Raw genomic sequence first — 23,340 nt, forward strand, 5'->3', positions numbered from 1 at the left:
TCCTTCATCCATGGTTCCAAGGGTCTTGTGCAAGTGGTTAGGGACAAGAACAAAGTGAGGAGCAAGAGGAACCGAAGGCAGAGGTGCAGGACTACAGGTAGTGTCTTTAGGGAACACTAGGCCCTAAATTAGTGCTTTCAAAACCTAACCACTGGCACATGACCCTCTGAGCCATGGATCAAGGACAAAGGTCAGTGAAAAGGCTAGGCCTCTCACCGACCAGTCAAGGTGTCCTTCATCCATGGTTCCAAGGGTCTTGTGCAAGTGGTTAGGGACAAGAACAAAGTGAGGAGCAAGAGGAACCGAAGGCAGAGGTGCAGGACTACAGGTAGTGTCTTTCGGGGACACCAGGCCCTAAATTAGTGCTTTCAAAACCTAACCACTGGCACATGACCCTCTGAGCCATGGATCAAGGACACAGGTCAGTGAAAAGGCTAGGCCTCTCACCGACCAGTCAAGGTGTCCTTCATCCATGGTTCCAAGGGTCTTGTGCAAGTGGTTAGGGACAACAACAAAGTAAGGAGCAAGAGGAACCAAAGGCACAGGTGCAGGACTACAGGTGCAGTGCAACAGGCACAAGGTTGTGACCCAGGTAGTGTCTTTCGGGGACACCAGGCCCTAACATTAAAGTGCTTTCAAAACCTAACCACTGGCACATGACCCTCTGAGCCATGGATCAAGGACACAGGTCAGTGAAAAGGCTAGGCCTCTCACCGACCAGTCAAGGTGTCCTTCATCCATGGTTCCAAGGGTCTTGTGCAAGTGGTTAGGGACAACAACAAAGTAAGGAGCAAGAGGAACCAAAGGCACAGGTGCAGGACTACAGGTGCAGTGCAACAGGCACAAGGTTGTGACCCAGGTAGTGTCTTTCGGGGACACCAGGCCCTAACGTTCAAGTCCAGCAAAAACAAAAGTACCCTGACATGGTCATCTGAACACCTCTGAACCTTGGTTGAAGGAGATGGGGCAGGGAAAAGGTTGGGCTAAAAAGCCCTGGGATGGTATCCTTCCTCCGAGGTTCGGAGATATTCAGAGGAGCATGTCCAGGAACAATATGACTGTTTTTTTCAAATTGTATCGACACCACTACTAGAGAAGGTGGGAGTTGCTGCCTGGAAATCCGGACTTTCTTGGGTGATGGTCGTGGATGAGCTGGACCCTGACAGCGGCGGTCCATATTGACTGCCTCTGTAGCCAGTGTACATCTGTGATGAAGATTGCCAGGGGGGCACCGCTGTAGGTTGTGGGGGTCTAAAAATTGGTGGTTGGAGCAATGGCGTGTCCATGTGTTGTTTGATCGCCTCCAGCAAAGTGGAATGGCACGCCATCATGTTTTGGGAAGGCACCTTTTCCAAATACGGTAGTAGAGACATCACAGTGTGAAAACATGGGTGTGCCTGCAATTTCAGCAGTTCCTTACTTTGTTGATGCATTTGCTGCATCATGTTCTGCAGCTGGCCCACCGACTGATGATGCTGCGCACGCAGTTGGTCGATTTCTCCTCTGTGCATCTCATGCATCATTTTAAGCTCATCCCTGTAGTGCCCATGTACAGCTTCGAGCTCACATTGCAGTGAACTGATGTGGGCCTTGTACTGCTTCATGATATGGCCCCTGTCCCCATCTTGCAACTGCCAGGTTATAAGAGTTTGGTGGCTCTGCAGAATCCTGAGAAGTCCGGAGACAGCCCCGGACATCTCGGACTCTGTCTCTCTTCTTGTTGGGGGGAGGGCACCTCGACGCCTCACTGGTGGGGTGGTAGCATCTTCCCGTCCTCTGGCCTGCGTCGGGGTTGCCCTGTGCGCTGGTTGTGCTGCAGTCTCTCTGTGCTCCTCTCTTTGTTCTTGGTCCTCTAGCGCTTCCATACCGTTCGATTGTGGAGGAGCAGCTTCTGCCACACTCGGTCCTGCAACCTGCAAATCACAGCTCTCTTCGCCCAAGTCATCCGCAAAGTCGAGAGCTTCGATAGGGAAGGACTCCCTCCTCCTACTCCTCTCCTCGGGGCAATAAGTCACATCGGCTACCTCATCATCCACCAAGCTCTCCTCACTGCTGAAGCGTGCCTCCTGGGTCGGTTCCTCTTGCTCAAAATTGTCTTCAGTCCTGTAGATAAAAACAATATTTATTGGTTTGCCAAACAGCATGTGGCGTCAATTCACAGAGCTAGCAAACACTAATCAAACACTTTATCAACCGTTTGTACCAAACGTTTGATAAAGCTTTTGAGAAAAGTTTGCTAAAGCCATGGGAATTGAGGCCAGTTTATAGCAATACATGTCCGAAGTCATGGTAGTTGTCTGCTACAATGAGTTCTCAGTTCCTGGCCACAGTAGTGGTACTTACAGTCTAGGTTCCAAGCTTGCATTTATGAAAGATAATTGCTTGGCGAATTGGTATTCCTTTAGGCGCTTTCCCCCGCCACTGCCACTTCTTTCGGCAAGTTTTTTCCTGCATAGAAATTTCACGTAGGCATCACGAATATTGCGCCACCTTGTCTTGAACCTTTCTCCTGTAACGACATGAAAAATTGATTTTGATTATTTCTCTTGTAGGTACATGGCAACTGGACAAACATATACATCGCTACATGTGACATTTCGTATTGGGAAGAGCACGGTGGCAGGCATCGTCGTGAGGACTTCAAGGATCATTTGGACGCGACTGAGGGCCAGATACATGCCAGTGCCAGACACCAAGAAATGGGAGGAGATCGCCCAGGGCTTCTGGACCGAGTGCAAGTTTCCTAATTGTGTTGGCGCACTGGATGGGAAACACATCCGTATTCAGAAACCCGTGGGGAGTGGCAGCCATTATTTCAACTACAAAAAATACTTTAGCATTGTTCTAATGGCAGTGGCAGATGCGGACTACAAGTTTGTGTACGTGGACGTGGGGTCGTACGGTAGTTCCAATGACTCTGGAATTTTCCAGCGTACGAACCTTTGCCGGCTGATGGAGGAAGGCAGACTGCGTCGCCCCCGTGACACACCCTGGCCTGGGACAAGGGCACCGGCCTACCCCTATGTGTTTGTGGGGGACGAGGCCTTCGCCCTGTCCGACCATGTAATGGGTCCGTACCCAGACAGGGGACTTGATGCCAGCCAGCTACACTTCAATGCTCGGTTGAGCCGTGCAAGGAGAATGGTGGAGTGCACATTTGGGATCCTGGTGTCAAAGTGGAGGGTGTTCCACACGCCCATGCTGCTGAAACCGGCCAACGCAGTTGTCGTGGTGAAGGCAGCATGCATCCTCCACAACTTTGTGTGGCAGGAGGAAAGAGAGACTCCGGAACCCCCGAATGTGCTTCCACTAATGCCCCTGAGGAGGTATGCAACCAGGCCAAGGGTAGTGTCACTGCGGAACAGGGACCGACTGAGACTTTATTTTAACACACCACCAGGACGAGGGTGAATGTTTGGTTTTTAATATGTTTTGTTGAAATGTGTATATTTTGTAGTTTCAAGTTTTTAAGTGATTTAAAATGTGTTAATTTTTTAAAATAAATTGTTGTTTAATAATTGGTCATTGTGTATGTTTTATGTGCACAGGTGGGGTACATCACAGGTGGGTGTGATACATCACAGGTGGGGTACAGGTGGGTGTGATACATCACAGGTGGGGTACAGGTGGGTGGGATACATCACAGGTGGGGTACAGGTGGGTGGGATACATCACAGGTGGGGTACATCACAGGTGGGTGTGATACATCACAGGTGGGGTACAGGTGGGTGGGATACATCACAGGTGGGGTACAGGTGGGTTGGATACATCACAGGTGGGTGGGATACATCACAGGTGGGTGGGATACATCACAGGTGGGGTACAGGTGGGTGGGATACATCATAGGTGGGTGGGATACATCACAGGTGGGGTACAGGTGGGTTGGATACATCACAGGTGGGTTGGATACATCACAGGTGGGTGGGATACATCACAGGTGGGTGGGATACATCACAGGTGGGGTACAGGTGGGTGGGATACATCATAGGTGGGTGGGATACATCACAGGTGGGGTACAGGTGGGTTGGATACATCACAGGTGGGTGGGATACATCACAGGTGGGTGGGATACATCACAGGTGGGGTACAGGTGGGTGGGATACATCACAGGTGGGGTACAGGTGGGTGGGATACATCACAGGTGGGGTACAGGTGGGTGGGATACATCATAGGTGGGTGGAATACATCACAGGTGGGGTACAGGTGGGTGGGATACATCACAGGTGGGGTACAGGTGGGTTGGATACATCACAGGTGGGTTGGATACATCACAGGTGGGTGGGATACATCACAGGTGGGTGGGATACATCACAGGTGGGTGGGATACATCACAGGTGGGTGGGGAACAGGTGGGTGGGCCACAGGTGGATGGGCAACACGTCGGTGACACAAATCAATAGCAAAAGTGGAATACATCACAAGCAAACAAAACCACAAGCCCCCCAAAACACTTCTAGTCAACATACCCTCTGTGCCTTGCTGTCTCTTGCTCAAGTTATCAAAGCCCTCCACATACAGCTTGGCAATTTTTTTCCACAGGCCTCTGCATTTCTTGACGTTGCTGTGGTCCGCATCCCCCTTGTCCCACAGGGCTGGTATCTGCTGCACCTGTAGGATGAGGTCTTCTGCTGTGTAGGGCCTCACCCCCTCGTTATCAGACAGATCGTCGGACATGTTGCTGCCAAAGAGCTCCAGCATAAAATCACTGCTGCTCCACTCTGTGAACGCTGGGCCCATGTGGTCCCCATCCAAAATGGCCACTATACCTTAGAGAAAGCATAGGAAGTGGGGTAGAACGTCCGGTTTTTATAGCCAGTGTGTTGTGCGCTCTCCGGTTCTCATTGGTTTGTATTGGCCGGATGCAACAGTCCGGCTCCGCTCCGGATACGGCTGCCGGAGGAGCCGGACCAAAAAATAGCGCATGTTGGGTCTTACGCCGGAGTCCGGATCCGGTCCGGCTCCGGTCGAAACGGACGCATGTGAACGGACGCATAGACTTTCATTGCTATGCCGTGCGTCCGTTCCGTCCGTTCCGCATGCGGTCCGGCTCCGGCACGGCGATTCCGGATGGAAACCGCTAATGTGAACCGGGCCTAAGTGTCCCCATTATTGCTAGCCAAGTATTGATGCCCCCTGTATAGCTAGCCAAGTATAGGTTCCACCAGTATAGGAAGCCAGGTATAGGTGTCCCCAGTATAGGAAGCCAGATATAGGTGCCTCCAATATAGGTAGCCAGGTAAAGGTGCCCCAGTATAGGTAGTCAGGTATAGGTGCCACTGGGTGGAAGGAGGTGGGTGATACTGCAGGGAGGGGAGCTGACATCACTCCTCCCTCCTTCTTCATGGGCGCACCTCATGTCCCCCTGCAGAGCTGGCACAGCAGTGCATTTTGTAAATGGCGCACCTGTCCTGCTCCATGCGACGCATCAATCCTTCTTGGCAGCTGGCTCCTCTCTGGCCGCCTGATCTCTGTATGACGTGTGTATTACGTGTCATGCAGAGAAACAGGAAGTAGAGAGAAGCCAGCTGCCAAGAAAAATGGACGCGTTGCATGGAGCAGGAAAGGTGAGTCATTTACAAAACGCACCGCTGTGCCAGCTCTGCAGGGGGACATGAGGTGGGTCCATGGAGAACGAGGGAGGAATGATGTTGGGCACCACAGTCCCCAAGCCCTCACCCCGGTCCCTGTTGCCCTCAGGTAAAAACTGCCTGAAGCAGCCGATTCAGCCTCGTCATGGGAGTTGTGGCCCTGGAAGGTAGTACTGCTTCCAGATCAAATGTGCCAACCCAAGGGGGTCAGGGCCTAGTCTGGGAGAGATTACAGATGTGTTCTGCAGAACAGAGGATGGAGAGCTCATCTGGAGGTCATCTATACAGGTATGTGCATTTCTTAATATACTTGGTTCACCTTGGATTTCCTGTAAGAAAACCTCATGGCGCAATTGAACAGCGCCTTTGTAAAAATACCTTTGCAGATGAAAATGGTAATTCCAATGAATTCCAAACATGATTTTGCAGATCTTTTGCAGATCTTCCCAACTCATCCCTATTGATAGATTTAAATCTTAGCTATGATGTTGATGTCCACACATGCATGAGTTTTATTGAGCCTTGGTTGGTTTCTTTTTTACTATGATCCAGCAAACATAACCAGGTTATAGTAGAAGTGGATCAAAACCGGTCTTCTATTAGGAATCAGACGTGTGTAACCATCACCGGATTCATATTGGACCAAAGCATGGGTTGCAGAAGGGTTTGTAAATTGGTGCTTTTAAAGAGAATGTGTACTGTGAAAATCTTACATAAACTTACCAGCCTGTTTGTTGTCTTCTTCTAGCCCCTTCTGTGACAATTTTGCCGCTCCCTGCTGCTTTCTTGGTGATAAAATCAGTGTTTTATTCATTGTTTTTGTAAACAATGAAGATGGCTGCCAAACAGGAAATATATCATCAGAGCAGGTGCCCGTTTGCAGTGGCTCCTCTCAAGCCTGACTTGACTGCTGGAATATTACTCCCACTTGTTGCCTTAGCTGCTTGTCTGGGCTTTGAACTGATCTTTCTGCACTTACAGCTGTTCATAAGGTCACAGCTCTGTGAGCCTAGCAGAAAGGCTGGCTGTGAGCAGAGACGGTGCCTGTGATTCATACACACAGCACACAGGAGAGCAGAGGGAGGCGTGGAGGGGGCGTGCATAACTTGTCCCTATCACAGCAGAGGCAGTACATTCCTCCCTGGGTCGACAAAGCTTGACAAAGGAAAGAAGATTAGATATATTACAGAGACAGTGCAACTAGAAAAGGCTGCAGTAATCCAGACCACATTAGAACAGGCATAGGAACTTATAGGATAGAAGAAATAAGGCTGAACATTTTGTTACAGAGTCTTTTTAAAACTGCAATGATGCACCAAGAATTATTTTTTTTTGTAGTAAATCAAGGACAGTCTGTCCACACTGGGTGAGTATATCTCTTCAATCACACAACTGCAAGTGATTATACCTTTAAGAACCATAGCTATGCGCCAGTATGACCCAGATGAGGGCTGTTATTGCCCAAGCGAGGATTGCAAACTTTTGCCTTCAGACACCTACTGTAATTGAATCCAGTTTAAGTTTGCTGGATCGTATATGTTCTCATCTGTTAATGAATCAGGCTCTTTGTTTTAATTATGCAAAACAAAAGTTAGCCTTCTTAGAACAGAAGGTATTTGCAATTATTCAGATTGAAGTGATCATATGATGTCTCCCACAATGCAAATCATTTTTTGTTGTCCCTGACGCTCCTCCAGAACTGCTGGAATGCAATGATGTGACAACTTGTTAATTGTACAGAGCCAGAATAATCCAAAATGTGTACAGACTGTTTCAGACTGGTTGGTCCTCATCACTGCATGGCATGGACTAATGTGGCTCTATGGGGTAGGACTTGAAGCACCCAGAGTCACAGATTGCCCAGCAAAGTCACGGTGAACCAGAAATCCTTGGAGTGTGTAAGGGGCTACAAAGGACTCCTTACAAAAATGTTGTGGAAAACAAAAGTTTGCCTTCTTGAAACAGAAGTTATTTGTGATTATTCATATTGGAGTGAGTGTATGATGTAGGTGCCCCCAGTATAGTATATTCAAGTCCTACCCCATAGAGCCACTTGCACTGATGAGGATCATTCAGTCTGAAACAGTCTGTATGCATGTTGGATTATTGTGGCTCTGTACAATTAACAAGCTGACACATCATTACATTCCAGCAGTTAATCTGTTACTTTGTTTTAATTATGTTACTTTAAAGGGGAGTTGGCACTGAAAGTAAGCTAAATGTCTCCCCAAAATATGGTACCTTCTAGGCTCCTTCATATTAGGGGAATGTGCTTTACCTGCGGTGCTGTCCAGCATGATCCAGACTCTATTCATTACACCAGTGGCGTTTCTACCACAGGGCGCAGGGGGGCGTGGCGCACCGGGTGCCAGACAGCCAGGGGGGTGTCGCCACGACCCCCATAGATGCCGGACTCAGGAGGGGAAGAGCAGCGCTAGGAGGAGGGGTGACAGCAGGGATAGCGGCGGGGAGGGGGGACATATCCCCCCCCCTCCCTCACCTGGGTCCCCTCCTTCTGCCTCTCTTCTCCCCCCTCAAAATGCGGGCAGCGGGCCGGGGGCAGTGGTCAGCGAGCAGGCGAGCGCGGAGAATACTCACTTTACTTCCGCGTATCAGCCTGGAACGCTGCGTCGCCGTCACGTGCCTCTTCTGCGCGAGGCACGTGACGGCGACGCATGTTCCAGGCTGATACGCGGAAGTAACGTGAGTATTCTCCACACCTGCCTGCTCGCCCTGTTTGCTGCCCACATTTTTTGGGGGGGGGGGGGGGGGGAGGCAGAAGGAGGGGACCCAGGTGAGGGAGGGGGGAGATATGTCCCCCCCTCCCCACCGCTATCCCTGCTGTCACCCCTCCTTCTAGCTACACGGAGGGGGGGTACTATACTACCTAAACTGGGGGCCACTATACTGGGGGCAGCTAAACTGGGGGCCACTATACTACCTAAACTGGGGGCCACTATACTGGGGGCATCTAAACGGGGGGCCACTATACTACCTAAACTGGAGGTCACTATACTACCTAAACTGGGGGCCACTATACTACCTAAACTTGGGGCCACTATACTAGCTATACTGGGGCCACTATACTGGGGGCAGCTAAACGGGGGGCCACTATACTAGCTACACTGGGCCTGGGGGTCACTATACTAGCTATACGGGGGGCAACTATGGGGGCCACTATATTACCTATACTGGGGGGGGGGGGGCACCATACCAGCTACAATGGAGGCTACACTGGGGGCAACTATACTATCTAAACTGTGGGCCTCTATACTACCTATACTGGAGGGCAGCTGTACGGGGGCCACTATACTAGCTACACTGGGGGCAGCAACACTACCTACATTGGAGGCAGCAGCTATGCTGCCTATACTGGGGGCAACTGCTAGCTACCTATACTGGGGGCAATGGCGGCACGGGGGGGGGGGGGGCTTTGGGTGCCCTAAAATTCTCCAAGCACCCCCCAGCGTGAACTGACTTTCCGTGTCAGTTCACCGCAGCGGCAGAGCAGGGCTATAGTAAAATGTCCGAAGCCCTGCTCTGGAGACTTTGGGAGTTTCAGTTGCTGGCTGCAGAGGATCGTGGGAGCTGCGCACCGGACGGAGGCCGGAACAGGAGCTCTGCTGCAGGTGAGTAAATGTTTTTGTTTTTTTTTAAATTTATATTAGCAGCCAGGTGTAGCGTTTATGTTCTGGCCAGGTCTGCTACACGATTGAAGTGTTTTCTGGACTGGTCTGCCACACGTTTGCATGTATTTTCTGGGCAAATCTGCCGACATGATTGAACGTATTCTCTGGGCAAATCTGCCGACATGATTGAACGTATTCTCTGGGCAAATCTGCACACATTACGTTTATTTTCTTGAGAAAACCTGCACAATTATGTGAATTTTCTGCGGAAAGGGTCACCAAAACTTGGGTCCACTGTCTTTGCATTGCACTTTTAAAGGGAACCCGAGGTGAGAATAATATTGAGGCTGCCATATTTATCTCCTTTTAAGCAATATCAGTTGCCTGGCTGCCGTGCTGGTCCTCTGCCTCTAATTCTTTCAACCATAGACCCTGAACAAGCATGCTTGTTTCTGGTGTGATTCAGTTCGCTACTGCAGCCAAATAGATCAACTAGTATTGTTTAAAAGGAAATAAATATGGCAACTTCCATATCACTCTCACCCGGGTTCACGTTAAATTACAGTTAGCTCCGCCCTCATCCGGTCATGGCCACGCCCATTTTTTTGCCTGTTATAGCGCCACCCATTTTTTGCCCCTTTACTTTTTTTTGGGGGGGGGGGGGGGGGGGGTTGTCGTATAATACCCAGCACCGGGTGTCAAATGCCCTAGGTACGCCACTGCATTACACCAAATCAGGCAGCAAACAAAAATGCAGTTGAACTTTATCTCATCACACTACAGTACTGCAGTGGAAATGTCAGACATTGCCTTCAGTGGATTTTACAAATTCCTGTATATTGGATCCTACAGGCTGGTACACACACTAGAGCAGGGCTTTTCAACCCTGTCCTCAAGTACCACCAACAGTGCATGTTTTGTGGAAATCCGCAGAGGCAGTTAATCAGCTCTGCTGCAACACTAATTACAGTACCTCACCTGTGAAGATTTGTGGTTTTCTGCAAAACATGCACTGTTGGTGGTACTTGAGGACAGGGTTGAAAAGCCCTGCACTACAGTGTTCTCAGGAGAGGTGACTGGTTGGAGCCATCTCTGTCAAGAATCTAGCACATGTACAGTATATCTTCCCCGTTGTTTCACCAAAAGATCCAAAATGCTAGACCATCTCGGTAGAGCATATTTACCTTTACCTCACCCGTCAAAAGCCACTTCATCATGTCCCGTAGTCCAACCTCCCCTCTCCATATCTACAAGACAGAGGCGTAGCTAGGGCTTTCAGCACCCGGGGACAAATACTATTAATGCGCCCCCTAAGGTGAAGGTTGCGGCGCGCGCAGCGCCAAAAAAGGTGCGTGACCATATAATAAATATGGGCGTGGCTATGGGTGGAGCCAAATGTACAGGAAGTTAGCAGGCTCACGCTCACCCACCCTCCCTCAGTATGTACCTTCCAGCATGTTCCAAGACAAATTCAGCAATCATGAGCCCCCCCCCCCAATCAAGACAAATTCAGCAATCATGAGGCCCCTAACATGACCAACTCAGCAATCATGAGGCCCCCAACAAGACAAATTCAGCAATCATGAGGCCCCCGACAAATTCAGCGATCTTGAGGCCCCCAACAAATCATGAGGCCCCCAACAAGACAAATTCAGCGATCTTGAGGCCCCCAACAAGACAAATTCAGCGATCTTGAGGCCCCCAACAAATCATGAGGCCCCCAACAAGACAGATTCAGTAACCATGAGGCCCCCAACAAGACAAATTCAGCAGTCATATGGCACATAAATAGACAGCATTTCACATAAATAGGCAGAATGCCCCCTTAACCACTTAAGGACCGCCCCCAGCCAATGGGCGGCGGCAAAGTCCGGGCCCAAACGACCGCAATACGCCCATCGGCGGGGGCGGCTGCGGGAGTGGCTATGCGGCGATCGCGTCATTTGTGACGCGATCAGCCGTCGGGGACTGGCTCCGCCCACCGCTCGCTGTAACCCGCCGGCCGTTCGGAAGCGCCGGCGGGTTACTAGCATCCGGATCGCCGCATGACACGCGTATAATAGGCTTTGTAATGTATACAAAGCCTATTATACTGGCTGCCTCCTGCCCTGGTGGTCCCAGTGTCCGAGGGACCACCAGGGCAGGCTGCAGCCACCCTAGTCTGCACCCAAGCACACTGATTCCCCCCCCCGCCCCCTGATCGCCCACAGCACCCCTCAGACCCCCCCTGCCCACCCCCCAGACCACTGTTTGCACCCAATCACCCCCCTAATCACCCATCAATCACTCCCTGTCACTATCTGTCAACGCTATTTTTTTTTTTTAGTCCCTAATCTGCCCCCTACTCCCTCCTGATCACCCCCCCACCCCTCAGATTCTCCCCAGAATCCCCCCCCCCCCCCGTGTACTGTATGCATCTATCCCCCCTGATCACCTGTCAATCACCTGTCGATCACCCGTCAATCACCCCCTGTCACTGCCACCCATCAATCAGCCCCTAACCTGCCCCTTGCGGGCAATCTGATCACCCACCCACACCAATAGATCGCCCGCAGATCCGACATCAGATCACCTCCCAAATGCAGTGTTTACATCTCTTCTCTCCTCTAAACACCCACTAATTACCCATCAATCACCCATCAATCACCCCCTATCACCACCTGTCACTGTTACCCATCAGATTAGACCCTAATCTGCCCCTTGCGGGCACCCAATCACCCGCCCACACGCTCAGATTGCCCTCAGACCCCCCCTTATCAATTCGCCAGTGCAATATTTACATCTGTTATTCCCTGTAATAACCCACGGATCACCTGTCAATTACCCATCAATCACCCCCCGTCACTGCCACCCATCAATCACCCCCTGGCACTGCCACCCATCAATCAGCCCCTAACCTGCCCCTTGCGGGCAATCTGATCACCCACCCACACCAATAGATCGCCCGCAGGTCCGACATCAGATCACCTCCCAAGTGCAGTGTTTACATCTCTTCTCTCCTCTAAACACCCACTAATTACCCATCAATCACCCCCTATCACCACCTGTCACTGTTACCTATCAGATTAGACCCTAATCTGCCCCTAGGGCACCCAATCACCCGCCCACACCTCAGAACGCCCTCAGACCCCAGCCCTGATCACCTCGCCAGTGCATTGCTTGCATCTATTTCCCCCCTCTAATCACACCTTGAGACACCCATCAATCACCTCCTGTCACCCCCTAGCACACCTACCCATCAGATCAGGCCCTAATTTGCCCCGTGTGGGCTCTTGATCACTCGGCCAAACCCTCAGATCCCCCTCAGACCCCCTTCCAATCACCTCCCCAGTGCATTGATTGCATCTATTTTCCCCTCTAACCGCCCCCTGAGACACCCATCAATCACCTCCTGTCACCCCCCTAGCACTCCTATCCATCAGAACAGGCCCAATACATCCTGTCATCTAAGAGGCCACCCTGCTTATGACCGGTTCCACAAAATTTGCCCCCTCATAGACCACCTGTCATCAAAATTTGCAGATGCTTATACCCCTGAACAGTCATTTTGAGATATTTGGTTTCCAGACTACTCACAGTTTTGGGCCCGTAAAATGCCAGGGCAGTATAGGAACCCCACAAGTGACCCCATTTTAGAAAGAAGACACCCCAAGGTATTCTGTTAGGTGTATGATGAGTTCATAGAAGATTTTATTTTTTGTCAAAAGTTAGCGGAAATTGGATTTTTATTGTTTTTTTCACAAAGTGTCATTTTTCACTAACTTGTGACAAAAAAATAAAATCTTCTACGAACTCACCATACCCCTAACGGAATACCTTGGGGTGTCTTCTTTCTAAAATGGGGTCACTTGTGGGGTTCCTACACTGCCCTGGCATTTTAGGGGCCCTAAAAAAACTAGAAAACAAATGCCTCAAAATGACCTGTGAATAAGACGTTGGGCCCCTTAGCGCACCTAGGCTGCAAAAAAGTGTCACACATGTGGTATCGCCATACTCAGGAGAAGTAGTATAATGTGTTTTGTGGTGTAATTTTACACATACCCAAGCTGGGTGGGAGAAATCTCTCTGTAAATGGACAATTGTGTGTAAAAAAAATCAAAAATGTGTCATTTTCAGAGATATTTCTCCCACCCAGCATGGTTATATGTAAAAATACACCACAAAACACATTATACTACTTCTTCTGAGTACGGCGATACCACATGTGTGACACTTTTTTGCAGCCTAACTGTGCTAAGGGGCCCAAAGTCCAATGAGTACCTTTAGGATTTCACAGGTCATTTTGAGACATTTGGGTTCAAGACTACTCCTCACGGTTTAGGGCCCCTAAAATGCCAGGGCAGTATAGGAACCCCACAAGTGACCCCATTTTAGAAAGACTACACCCCAAGGTATTCCGTTAGAAGTACGGTGAGTTCATAGAAGATTTTATTTTTTGTCACAAGTTAGCGCAAATTGATATGTATTGTTTTTTTTTCACAAAGTGTCATTTTCCGCCAACTTGTGACAAAAAAAAAATCTTCTATGAACTCACCATACTCCTAACAGAATACCTTGGGGTGTCTTCTTTCTAAAATGGGGTCACTTGTGGGGTTCCTATACTGCCCTGGCATTTTAGGGGCCCTAAACTGTGAGGAGTAGTCTAGAAAACAAATGCCTCAAAATGACCTGTGAATAGGAAGTTGGGCCCCTTAGCGCACCTAGGCTGCAAAAAAGTGTCACACATGTGGTATCGCCGTACTCAGAAGAAGTAGTATAATGTGTTTTGGGGTGTATTTTTATATATACCCATGCTGGGTGGGAGAAATCTCTCTGTAAATGGACAATTGTGTGTAAAAAAAATCAAATAATTGTCATTTACAGAGATATTTCTCCCACCCAGCATGGGTATGTGTAAAAATACACCCCAAAACACATTATAATACTTCTCCCGAGTACGGCGATACCACATGTGTGGCACTTTTTTGCACCCTAACTGCGCTAAGGGGCCCAAAGTTCAATGAGTACCTTAATGGCCCATACTCACGAGGGACTTTTGTCGCCTCAACACGCGGCGCGCGCGTGTTGCGGCGACAGGTCGCCCGTGAGTATGGGCCGCGCGCACCCCGAACTGTCGCCCGAAACGCGAACTGTCGCCCGTCGCTGATGTCGCTATGCGATTGAAAAGTTCAATCGCATGGCGACAGTCGCCGCCGCAATTCCGCCGCAGCTGTCGCTAGTCCGCGTGAGTACGCGGACTAGCGACAGCAACCTCCATAAGGAAACACATAGCTTCCGGCGGGGGGAGGAGGAACGTCGGCGACAGCTTCCGCCTCGCCGCTGGTCCCTCTTCCGCGTGTGTACGCGGAGGGACCTGGCGAGGAGCTGTCGCCGGCCTGTCGCCCACACGCTCACGTGTACTGGCGACAGGCAACATTTGCAGCCCGTGAGTACGGGCCATTAGGATTTCACAGGTCATTTTGCGACATTTGGTTTCAAGACTACTCCTCACGGTTTAGGGCCCCTAAAATGCCAGGGCAGTATAGGAACCCCACAAATGACCCCATTTTAGAAAGAAGACACCCCAAGGTATTCCGTTAGGAGTACGGTGAGTTCATAGAAGATTTTATTTTTTGTCACAAGTTAGCGGAAAATGACACTTTGTGAAAAAAAAAATTAAAATCAATTTCTGCTAACTTGTGACAAAAAAAAAAAATCTTTTATGAACTCACCATACTCCTAACGGAATACCTTGGGGTGTCTTCTTTCTAAAATGGGGTAATTTGTGGGGTTCCTATACTGTCCTGGCATTTTAGGGGCCCTAAACCGTGAGGAGTAGTCTTGAAACCAAATTTCTCAAAATGACCTGTGAAATCCTAAAGGTACTCATTGAACTTTGGGCCCCTTAGCGCAGTTAGGGTGCAAAAAAGTGCCACACATGTGGTATCGCCGTACTCAGGAGAAGTAGTATAATGTGTTTTGGGGTGTATTTTTCCACATACCCATGCTGAGTGGGAGAAATATCTCTATAAATAGACAATTGTGTGTAAAAAAAAATAAAAAATTGTCATTTACGGAGATATTTCTCCCACCCAGCATGGGTATGTGTAAAAATACACCCCAAAACACATTATACTACTTCTCCTGAGTACGGCAATACCACATGTGTGGCACTTTTTTGAAGCCTAACTGCGCTAAGGGGCCCAAAGTCCAATGAGCATCTTTAGGCTTTACAGGGGTGCTTACAATTAGGCACCCCCCAAAATGCCAGGACAGTGAACACACCCCACAAATGACCCCATTTTGGAAAGTAGACACTTCAAGGTATTCAGAGAGGAGCATAGTGAGTCCGTGGCAAATTTCATTTTTTTTTGTCGCAAGTTAGAAGAAATGGAAACTTTTTTTTTTTTCTTTTTTGTCACAAAGTGTCATTTTCCGCTAACTTGTGACAAAAAATAAAATCTTCTATGAACTCACCATGCTTCTCACTGAATACTTTGGGATGTCTTCTTTCCAAAATGGGGTCATTTGGGGGGTATTTGTACTATCCTGGAATTTTAGCCCCTCATGAAACCTGACAGGTGCGCAGAAAAGTCAGAGATGCTTGAAAATGGGAAAATTCACTTTTGGCACCATAGTTTGTAAACGCTATAACTTTTACCCAAACCAATAAATATACACTGAATGGTTTTTTTTAAATCAAAGACATGTAGCAGAATAACTTTCGCGCTCAAATGTATAGGAAATTTTACTTTATTTGAAAAATGTCAGCACAGAAAGTTAAAAAAGTCATTTTTTTGCCAAAATTCATGTCTTTTTGGATGAATATAATAAAAAGTAAAACTCGCAGCAGCAATCAAATAGCACCAAAAGAAAGCTGTATTAGTGACAAGAAAAGGAGGTAAAATTCATTTAGGTGGTAGGTTGTATGAGCGAGCAATAAACCGTGAAAGCTGCAGTGGTCTGAATGGAGAAAAAGGCTCTGGTCCTTAAAGGGCGAAAAGACTGTGGTCCTCAAGTGGTTAATATGGTAGACACCTCTCACCTGGCAGCAGTTTCCCAAAATACACTCAATCCGACAGCAGTGGTGCCCCAAAAATAGGTAGCCCCAGGTCTATAGGTGTCCCCAGAATAGGTGTCCAGCAGTATAGATGTCCCCAGAATAGGTGGCCAGCGGTATAGATGTCCCCAGAACAGGTAGCCAGGGGAAGAGATGTCCACAGAACAGGTAGCCAGGGGTATATGTGACCAGTATATGTAGCCAGGTGTATATGTGCCCAGTATATGCAGCCAGGTGTATATGTGTCCAGTATGTGTAGTCAGGGGGTATATGTGCCCAGTATATGTAGGCAGGGGGTATATGTCCCCAGTATATATAGTCAGGGATATATGTGCCCAGTATATGTAGCCAGGGGTATATGTGCCCAGTATATGTAGTCGGGATATATGTGCCCAGTATATGTAGTCAGGGGTATATGTCCCCAGTATATGTAGCCAGGGGTATATGTGCCCAGTATATGTAGTCAGGGATATATGTCCCTAGTATATGTAGTCAGGGGGTATATGTGCCCAGTATATATAGGCAGGGGGTATATATGCGCCCAGTATATGTAGTCAGGGGGTATATGTGCCCAGTATATGTAGTCAGGTGTGTGTCCCAGCATGAAGGGAGCAGCGCAGTGGAGGGAGAGCTGTGAGCAGCGGTGGAGAAGGGGGGCCATCTCCCCCTCCTTCTCTCACCTTAGGGGGCTCTCCCTCGCTCGCTCTCCCCTCCACAACTAATGTCCGGGTGGCTGGCAGCAGCGGGCGGAACTTACCTGCATCTCGTCGCAGCGCCAGATGGATCTGCCGCTCCTCTGGTCTACTCCAGACCAGAGCAGCGGCTGCAGGACCCGAACTTCCGGCGCTGGAGCGAGACGGAGGGGGGAGATGGCCCCCCTTCTCCACCGCTGCTCACAGCTCTCCCTCTTCTCTGCGCTGCTCCCCTCCCAAAAAAAAAACAAAAAAAACCCCTGCAGCTCAGCTGGGCGCCCTCAGGGACCTAGCGCCCGGGGGCACCTGTCCTACCCCGACCCCTCCTAGCTCCGCGTCTGCTACAAGACTATAGCCTTGCAATAGATCTCTATGGAACTTTGCCTCTAACGGTTGCTGGAGGGATTAAGGGCCGATTCCCTGTGAGCGACAATGATTTTGCATGTGTAGGTACCCTAAGAGCTGGGTACAAAACGACACTCTGCATACCATGCAAAATGTGAACAAATTTTGTACGTTTAAATTGTCCTTGATTTTCTGCACTGTATTTCTGACTTATTGGAAAATAAAAGCCATTCTGTTGGACAAAAATGTCGGGGCGGGTCTTATGTTAACCTTCCTGGCGGTAAGCCCGAGCTGAACTAGGGCTATGCCGCGCAGGAGGATTTCGCAGGCCCTGCTGGGCCGATTTGCATACATTTTTTTTGCAACACGCAGCTAGCACTTTGCTAGCTGCGTATGCGCTCCGATCGCCGTAGCTCCGCGCCGATTAGCCGCCGCTCCGCGCCGCCCCCCCCCCCTAGACCCCATGCGCTGCCTGGCCATTCAGTGCCAGGCAGCGCTGAGGGGTGGATCGGGCCTCCCGAAGACGTCGGTGACGTCATCCCGCCCCGTCACCATGGCGACGGCGGAAGCCCTCCAGGAAATCCCGTTCTTTGAACGGGATTTCCTGATCGGAGATCGGCGATCGAAGCGGGCGAGGGGATGCCGCTGCACAGCGGCTATCATGTAGCGAGCCCTGGGCTCGCTACATGATTTAAAAAAAAAAATTAAATAAAAACTGCTGTGCTGTCCCCCTGCCGGTTTTTACTAGACCGCCAGGAGGGTTAATTGTGTTTGGGAAGGAATTATAATGTAGAAAGGCAGATCCATGCTCAAACAAGCTGGACAGCTACACACATGAAGCACAAGCACACCATATACAGTGGCTTGCAAAAGTATTCGGCCCCCTTGACGTTTTCCACATTTTGTCACATTTCTGCCACAAACATGAATCAATTTTATTGGAATTCCACGTGAAAGACCAATACAAAGTGGTGTACACCTGAGAAGTGGAACGAAAATCATACATGATTCCAAACAGTTTTTACAAATCACTAACTGCAAAATGGGGTGTGCGTAATTATTCAGCCCCCTTTGGTCTGAGTGCAGTCAGTTGCCCATAGACATTGCCTGATGAGTGCTAATGAATAAATAGAGTGCACTTGTGTGTAATCTAATGTCAGTACAAATACAGCTGCTCTGTGACGGCCTCAGAGGTTGTCTAAGAGAATATTGGGAGCAACAACACCATGAAGTCCAGAGAACACACCAGACAGGTCAGGGATAAAGTTATTGAGATATTTAAAGCAGGCCTAGGCTACAAAAAGATTTCCAAAGCCTTGAACATCCCACGGAGCACTGTTAAAGCGATCATTCAGAAATGGAAGGAGTATGCCACAGCTGTAAACCTACCAAGGCAAGGCTGTCCACCTAAACTCACAGGCCGAACAAGGAGAGCGCTGATCAGAAATGTAGTCAAGAGGCCCATGGTGACTCTGGACGAGCTGCAGAGATCTACAGCTCAGTTGGGGTAATCTGTCCATAAGACAATTGTTAGTCGTGCAATGCACAAAGTTGGCTCTTATGGAAGAGTGACAAGAAGAAAGCCATTGTTAACAGAAAAGCATAAGAAGTCCCGTTTGCAGTTTGCCACAAGCCATGTGAGGGACACAGCAAACATGTGGAAGAAGGTGCTCTGGTCGGAGGAGACCGAAATGGAACTTTTTGGCCAAAATGCAAAACGCTATTTGTGGCAGAAAACTAACACTGCACATCACTCTGAACACACCATCCCCACTGTCAAATATGGTGGTGGCAGATTCATGATCTGGGGTTGCTTCTCTTCAGCAGGGACAGGGAAGCTGGTCAAAGTTGATGGAAAGATGGATGGAGCCAAATACAGGGCAGTCTTGGAAGAAAACCTCTTGGAGTCTGCAAAAGACTTGAGACTGGGGCGGATGTTTACCTTCCAGCAGAACAACGACCCTAAAGATAAAGCCAGGGCAACATTGGAATTGTTTAAAACAAAACGCTGTCCATCTAATCTGTCTGAGCTGGAGCTGTTTTGCAAAGAAGAATGGGCAAGGATTTCAGTCTCTAGATGTGCAAAGCTGGTAGAGACATACCCTAAAAGACAGGCAGCTGTAATTGCAGCAAAAGGTGGTTCTACAAAGTATTGACTCAGGGGGCTGAATAATTACGCACACCCCACTTTGCAGTTATTGATTTGTAAAAAATGTTGTTTGGAATAATGTATGATTTTTGTTCCACTTCTCACGTGTACATCACTTTGTATTGGTCTTTCACGTGTTCCAATAAAATTGATTCATGTTTGTGGCAGTAATGTGACAAAATGTGGAAAACTTCAAGGGGGCCGAATACTTTTGCAACCCACTGTAGACACCTTAGATAGAAGATAAGTTACTTTATCAGGAAGTTATCTGGCTCTCTCTAATGCTATGAATACACAATTCATTTTTTTGGCAGATGGATGGCTCGATAGATAATTTCTGACAGGTCCAATTTGATTTCGATCATTTTTCTGATTGATTTTCTCATAGGAGAGAATGTAAATTGACCATAAAAACGATTAGAAAAACAATTGGGGTATTAACCACTTCTGTGCCAGGGGGGTATTTTGCTGATCGGTGCTGCGTGGGCTCTCCAGCCCGCAGCACCGATCAGCTGGCAGCCAGGGCGATCAGACTTCCTCCCTTTTTTCCCCACTAGGGGGATGTCCTGCTGGGGGGGTCTGATCGCCGCCGGCTGCATGCGCTTGCGGGGGGGGGGGGGGGGGCTCTTCAAAGCCCCCCTCCGCAGCGCTCCCTGGCCTCCTTCCCCTTCCCTCCCTCTCTCTCCCTCTGTAGGCGGCGCAGGACGGAACTCCGTCCTGCGCCGGATAGGATAGGCTTCAGCCTATCAGGTGCCGGCGGTCCCCGGCCAATCAGAGGCCGGGGATCGCCGATCTCTGCCACGGCGCTGCTGCGCAGCAGCGCCGTTTACATGTAAACACCGGGGAAGATCTTCCCCGTGTGTTTACATTTACCCTGCGAGCTGCGATCGGCGGCTCGCAGGGTGTTCACGGAGACACGCTCCGTGAACTGACATGGAACGTTTCCATGCAATCCACTTCAGGATTCAGGGGCGTAGTTAAGCGTACGCCGAATCCTGAAGTGGTTAATCGGCCAGTAAAACTGCCGAAAAAACTCGAGTATTCCCAGCATTGAGTGAACCTGCAAATCAAGCCTTATCAATGGCTTTGAAGTACTCTGATCATAACTGTATTACAGTCAGAATAGAAGGTCATGTCTTCTAATTACTCCCTCCTCATCCATTTGACTATAAGCCATCTCGTTCAGCATGGCCATGTGGATGGGCAGGTAGGGGTGTGGCTATATTTACTGTGACTTGTTCTTTCACACAATAAACATTGATGTAACTTTTCAGTATACGAAGGAGGTAATATAGGAGAATCAGTATTATGCCTATAGAATGTTTCATACATCAGGAACATCTTCACTTATTATATGACTTATACTTTTTATAGCCCTCCATACACCTACCCCATATAACGCTGCGAGTCTCCTCCAGGCTGCTGTGCTCCACATGGCAGGAGTAAGTGTCGCCCTCCCTTGTTGGCACTTCCACACTGACTCTGGTCTGATAGGTGCCGTCAGGATGGGGGAGGATGGGACTGGCTTCATCTGAAGGAATATGGTCCTCTCCATTCCTCACCCACTTCACATCCACAGCTCGGGGGTGAAACCCGTATGCCAGACACTGAAGTCTTGTCACCCCGTCTGGCTGCTGACGGCCCCACACCTTCACATCTGGCCGCACTGACAGGAGAGAGAACACAGTGATAATCTGCTGGGGGAACAGAAGGGGGCGCTGTGTGTGCTCTGCACTGACAGGATAGAGAACACAGTGAGGAGCTGCTGGGGGAACAGAAGGAGGCGCTGTGTGTGCTCTGCACTGACAGGAGAGAGAACATAGTGAGGATCTGCTGGGGGCACAGAAGGGGGTGCTGTGTGTGCTCTGCACTGACAGGAGAGAGAACATAGTGAGGATCTGCTGGGGGCACAGAAGGGGGCGCTGTGTGTGTTCTGCACTGACAGGAGAGAGAACACAGTGAGGGGCTGCTGGGGGCACAGAAGGGGGCGCTGTGTGTGTTCTGCACTGACAGGAGAGAGAACACAGTGAGGGGCTGCTGGGGGCACAGAAGGGGGGGGGGGCTGTGTGTGCTCTGCACTGACAGGAGAGAGAACACAGTGAGGGGCTGCTGGGGGAACAGAAGGGGGCGCTGTGTGTGCTCTGCACTGACAGGAGAGGGAACACAGTGAGGGGCTGCTGGGGGCACAGAAGGGGGCGCTGTGTGCGCTCTGCACTGACAGGAGAGAGAACACAGTGAGGGGCTGCTGGGGGCACAGAAGGGGATGCTGTGTGCGCTCTGCACTGACAGGAGAGAGAACACAGTGAGGGGCTGCTGGGGGCACAGAAGGGGGCGCTGTGTGTGTTCTGCACTGACAGGAGAGAGAACACAGTGAGGGGCTGCTGGGGGCACAGAAGGAGGCGCTGTGTGTGCTCTGCACTGACAGGAGAGAGAACACAGTGAGGGGCTGCTGGGGAAACAGAAGGGGGCGCTGTGTGTGCTCTGCACTGACAGGAGAGAGAACACAGTGAGGAGCTTCTGGGGGCACAGAATGGGGCGCTGTGAGTGCTCTGCACTGACAGGAGAGAGAACACAGTGAGGATCTGCTGGGGGAACAGAAGGGGGCGCTGTGTGTGCTCTGCACTGACAGGAGAGAGAACACAGTGAGGGGCTGCTGGGGGCACAGAAGGGGGCGCTGTGTGTGCTCTGCACTGACAGGAGAGAGAACACAGTGAGGATATGCTGGGGGCACAGAAGGGGGCGCTGTGTGTGCTCTGCACTGACAGGAGAGAGAACACAGTGAGGATATGCTGGGGGCACAGAAGGGGGCGCTGTGTGTGCTCTGCACTGACAGGAGAGAGAACACAGTGAGGATATGCTGGGGGCACAGAAGGGGGCGCTGTGTGTGCTCTGCACTGACAGGAGAGAGAACACAGTGAGGATATGCTGGGGGCACAGAAGGGGGCGCTGTGTGTGCTCTGCACTGACAGGAGAGAACACAGTGAAATTTGTAAAAACGTGATTGTGTCCGCACTCCAAATGTTGTATATGTATATATGTGGTGTGCTAGCCACAGGACCAAAAGAGTGGATTCAAAAGGAAGAAAGCAAAAGCAATCCTGCAAAAACTGCTGCACCACCAATTATAAATATAACAAAGCTTTATTGAAAATCTTGTATAAACATCATAAAAACATTTAAAACACTTGCTCTAAACAGCAAAATCACCACAATACAGTATTATGTGGGAACGAAATCACAAGTGCCTCACCTCCTATATCACAAATAACCCTAATGGCTGCCACAGATAGTACTTAACGTGGGTTCATGGATTGAGCCCACTGTTAGGCATATGAGCGCCCCAGGCTCCTGAGGAAGTGGTCTTTTTGAACCACGCCACGCGTGGAGCGTCTTGTGTGCCTCCCTCCACCCTTACTCCATGGCTACCTCCATCTATCATCTTGGGCTATGTATGTATACCCCCTAATATACAGGTACCTATGATTCTTATATGCACTGTCCATACATGATTAGACTTATCATCTCTCATGTTCTATGAGCATATTGTTGCAATTTCAGCACTTTTTCTGATCTCTTTTTCACGGTTGTTCATAAGAAGCCTTCTATTGGTGGTTCTCACTTAATTGTTTTCATACACACAGGGTTCCCAGTCACAATTTCAGACCCGGGTCTCATATGCCTAACAGTGGGCTCAATCCATGAACCCACGTTAAGTACTATCTGTGGCAGCCATTAGGGTTATTTGTGATATAGGAGGTGAGGCATTTGTGATTTCGTTCCCACATAATACTGTATTGTGGTGATTTTGCTGTTTAGAGCAAGTGTTTTAAATGTTTTCATGATGTTTATACAAGATTTTCAATAAAGCTTTGTTATATTTATAATTGGTGGTGCAGCAG

The 23,340-nt window shown here is 49.5% G+C and overlaps 2 protein-coding genes across 4 annotated transcripts in view; both read right to left on the bottom strand.

The window, feature by feature from the left end:
- The window catches only part of LOC137543600 (class I histocompatibility antigen, F10 alpha chain-like), a 281,306-nt gene that overhangs the window by 137,822 nt on the left and 120,144 nt on the right, over nt 1–23,340 (bottom strand). For 2 of the 3 annotated variants that reach the window (XR_011025547.1, XM_068264701.1), the window contains exon 4: nt 20,833–21,108. The exons of the other annotated variant lie outside the window; for it this stretch is intronic. Coding sequence is in view for 1 of the 2 variants with exons in the window: in XM_068264701.1 (XP_068120802.1) it covers nt 20,833–21,108 (276 nt within the window). In the remaining variant the exon portion in view is untranslated. The remainder of the gene's footprint in view (nt 1–20,832; nt 21,109–23,340) is intronic. 3 annotated transcript variants of the gene reach the window in all.
- Nucleotides 812–7,903, bottom strand: LOC137543595 (uncharacterized). The gene is made up of 3 exons (XM_068264695.1): nt 7,867–7,903; nt 2,344–2,509; nt 812–2,103 (listed from the first exon to the last, which is right to left on the bottom strand). The coding sequence occupies exons 1-3, from the start codon at nt 7,901–7,903 to the stop codon at nt 1,068–1,070; spliced, it is 1,239 nt and encodes a 412-aa protein (XP_068120796.1). The 3' UTR covers nt 812–1,067.

This window comes from Hyperolius riggenbachi, unplaced genomic scaffold (genome assembly GCF_040937935.1).
Source record: "Hyperolius riggenbachi isolate aHypRig1 unplaced genomic scaffold, aHypRig1.pri scaffold_113, whole genome shotgun sequence".
Lineage (NCBI taxonomy): Eukaryota > Metazoa > Chordata > Amphibia > Anura > Hyperoliidae > Hyperolius > Hyperolius riggenbachi.

Excerpts from the sequence above, each read along its gene's own strand:
- LOC137543595 (XM_068264695.1), bottom strand. The coding sequence starts at position 7,903 with ATGAATAGAGTCTGGATCATGCTGGACAGCACCGCAG. Across the intron at positions 2,510-7,866 it reads CATGCTGGACAGCACCGCAG|GAGAAAGGTTCAAGACAAGG; the intron begins GTAAAGCACATT and ends ATGTCGTTACAG. Across the intron at positions 2,104-2,343 it reads GCAAGCTTGGAACCTAGACT|GACTGAAGACAATTTTGAGC; the intron begins GTAAGTACCACT and ends TTTTATCTACAG.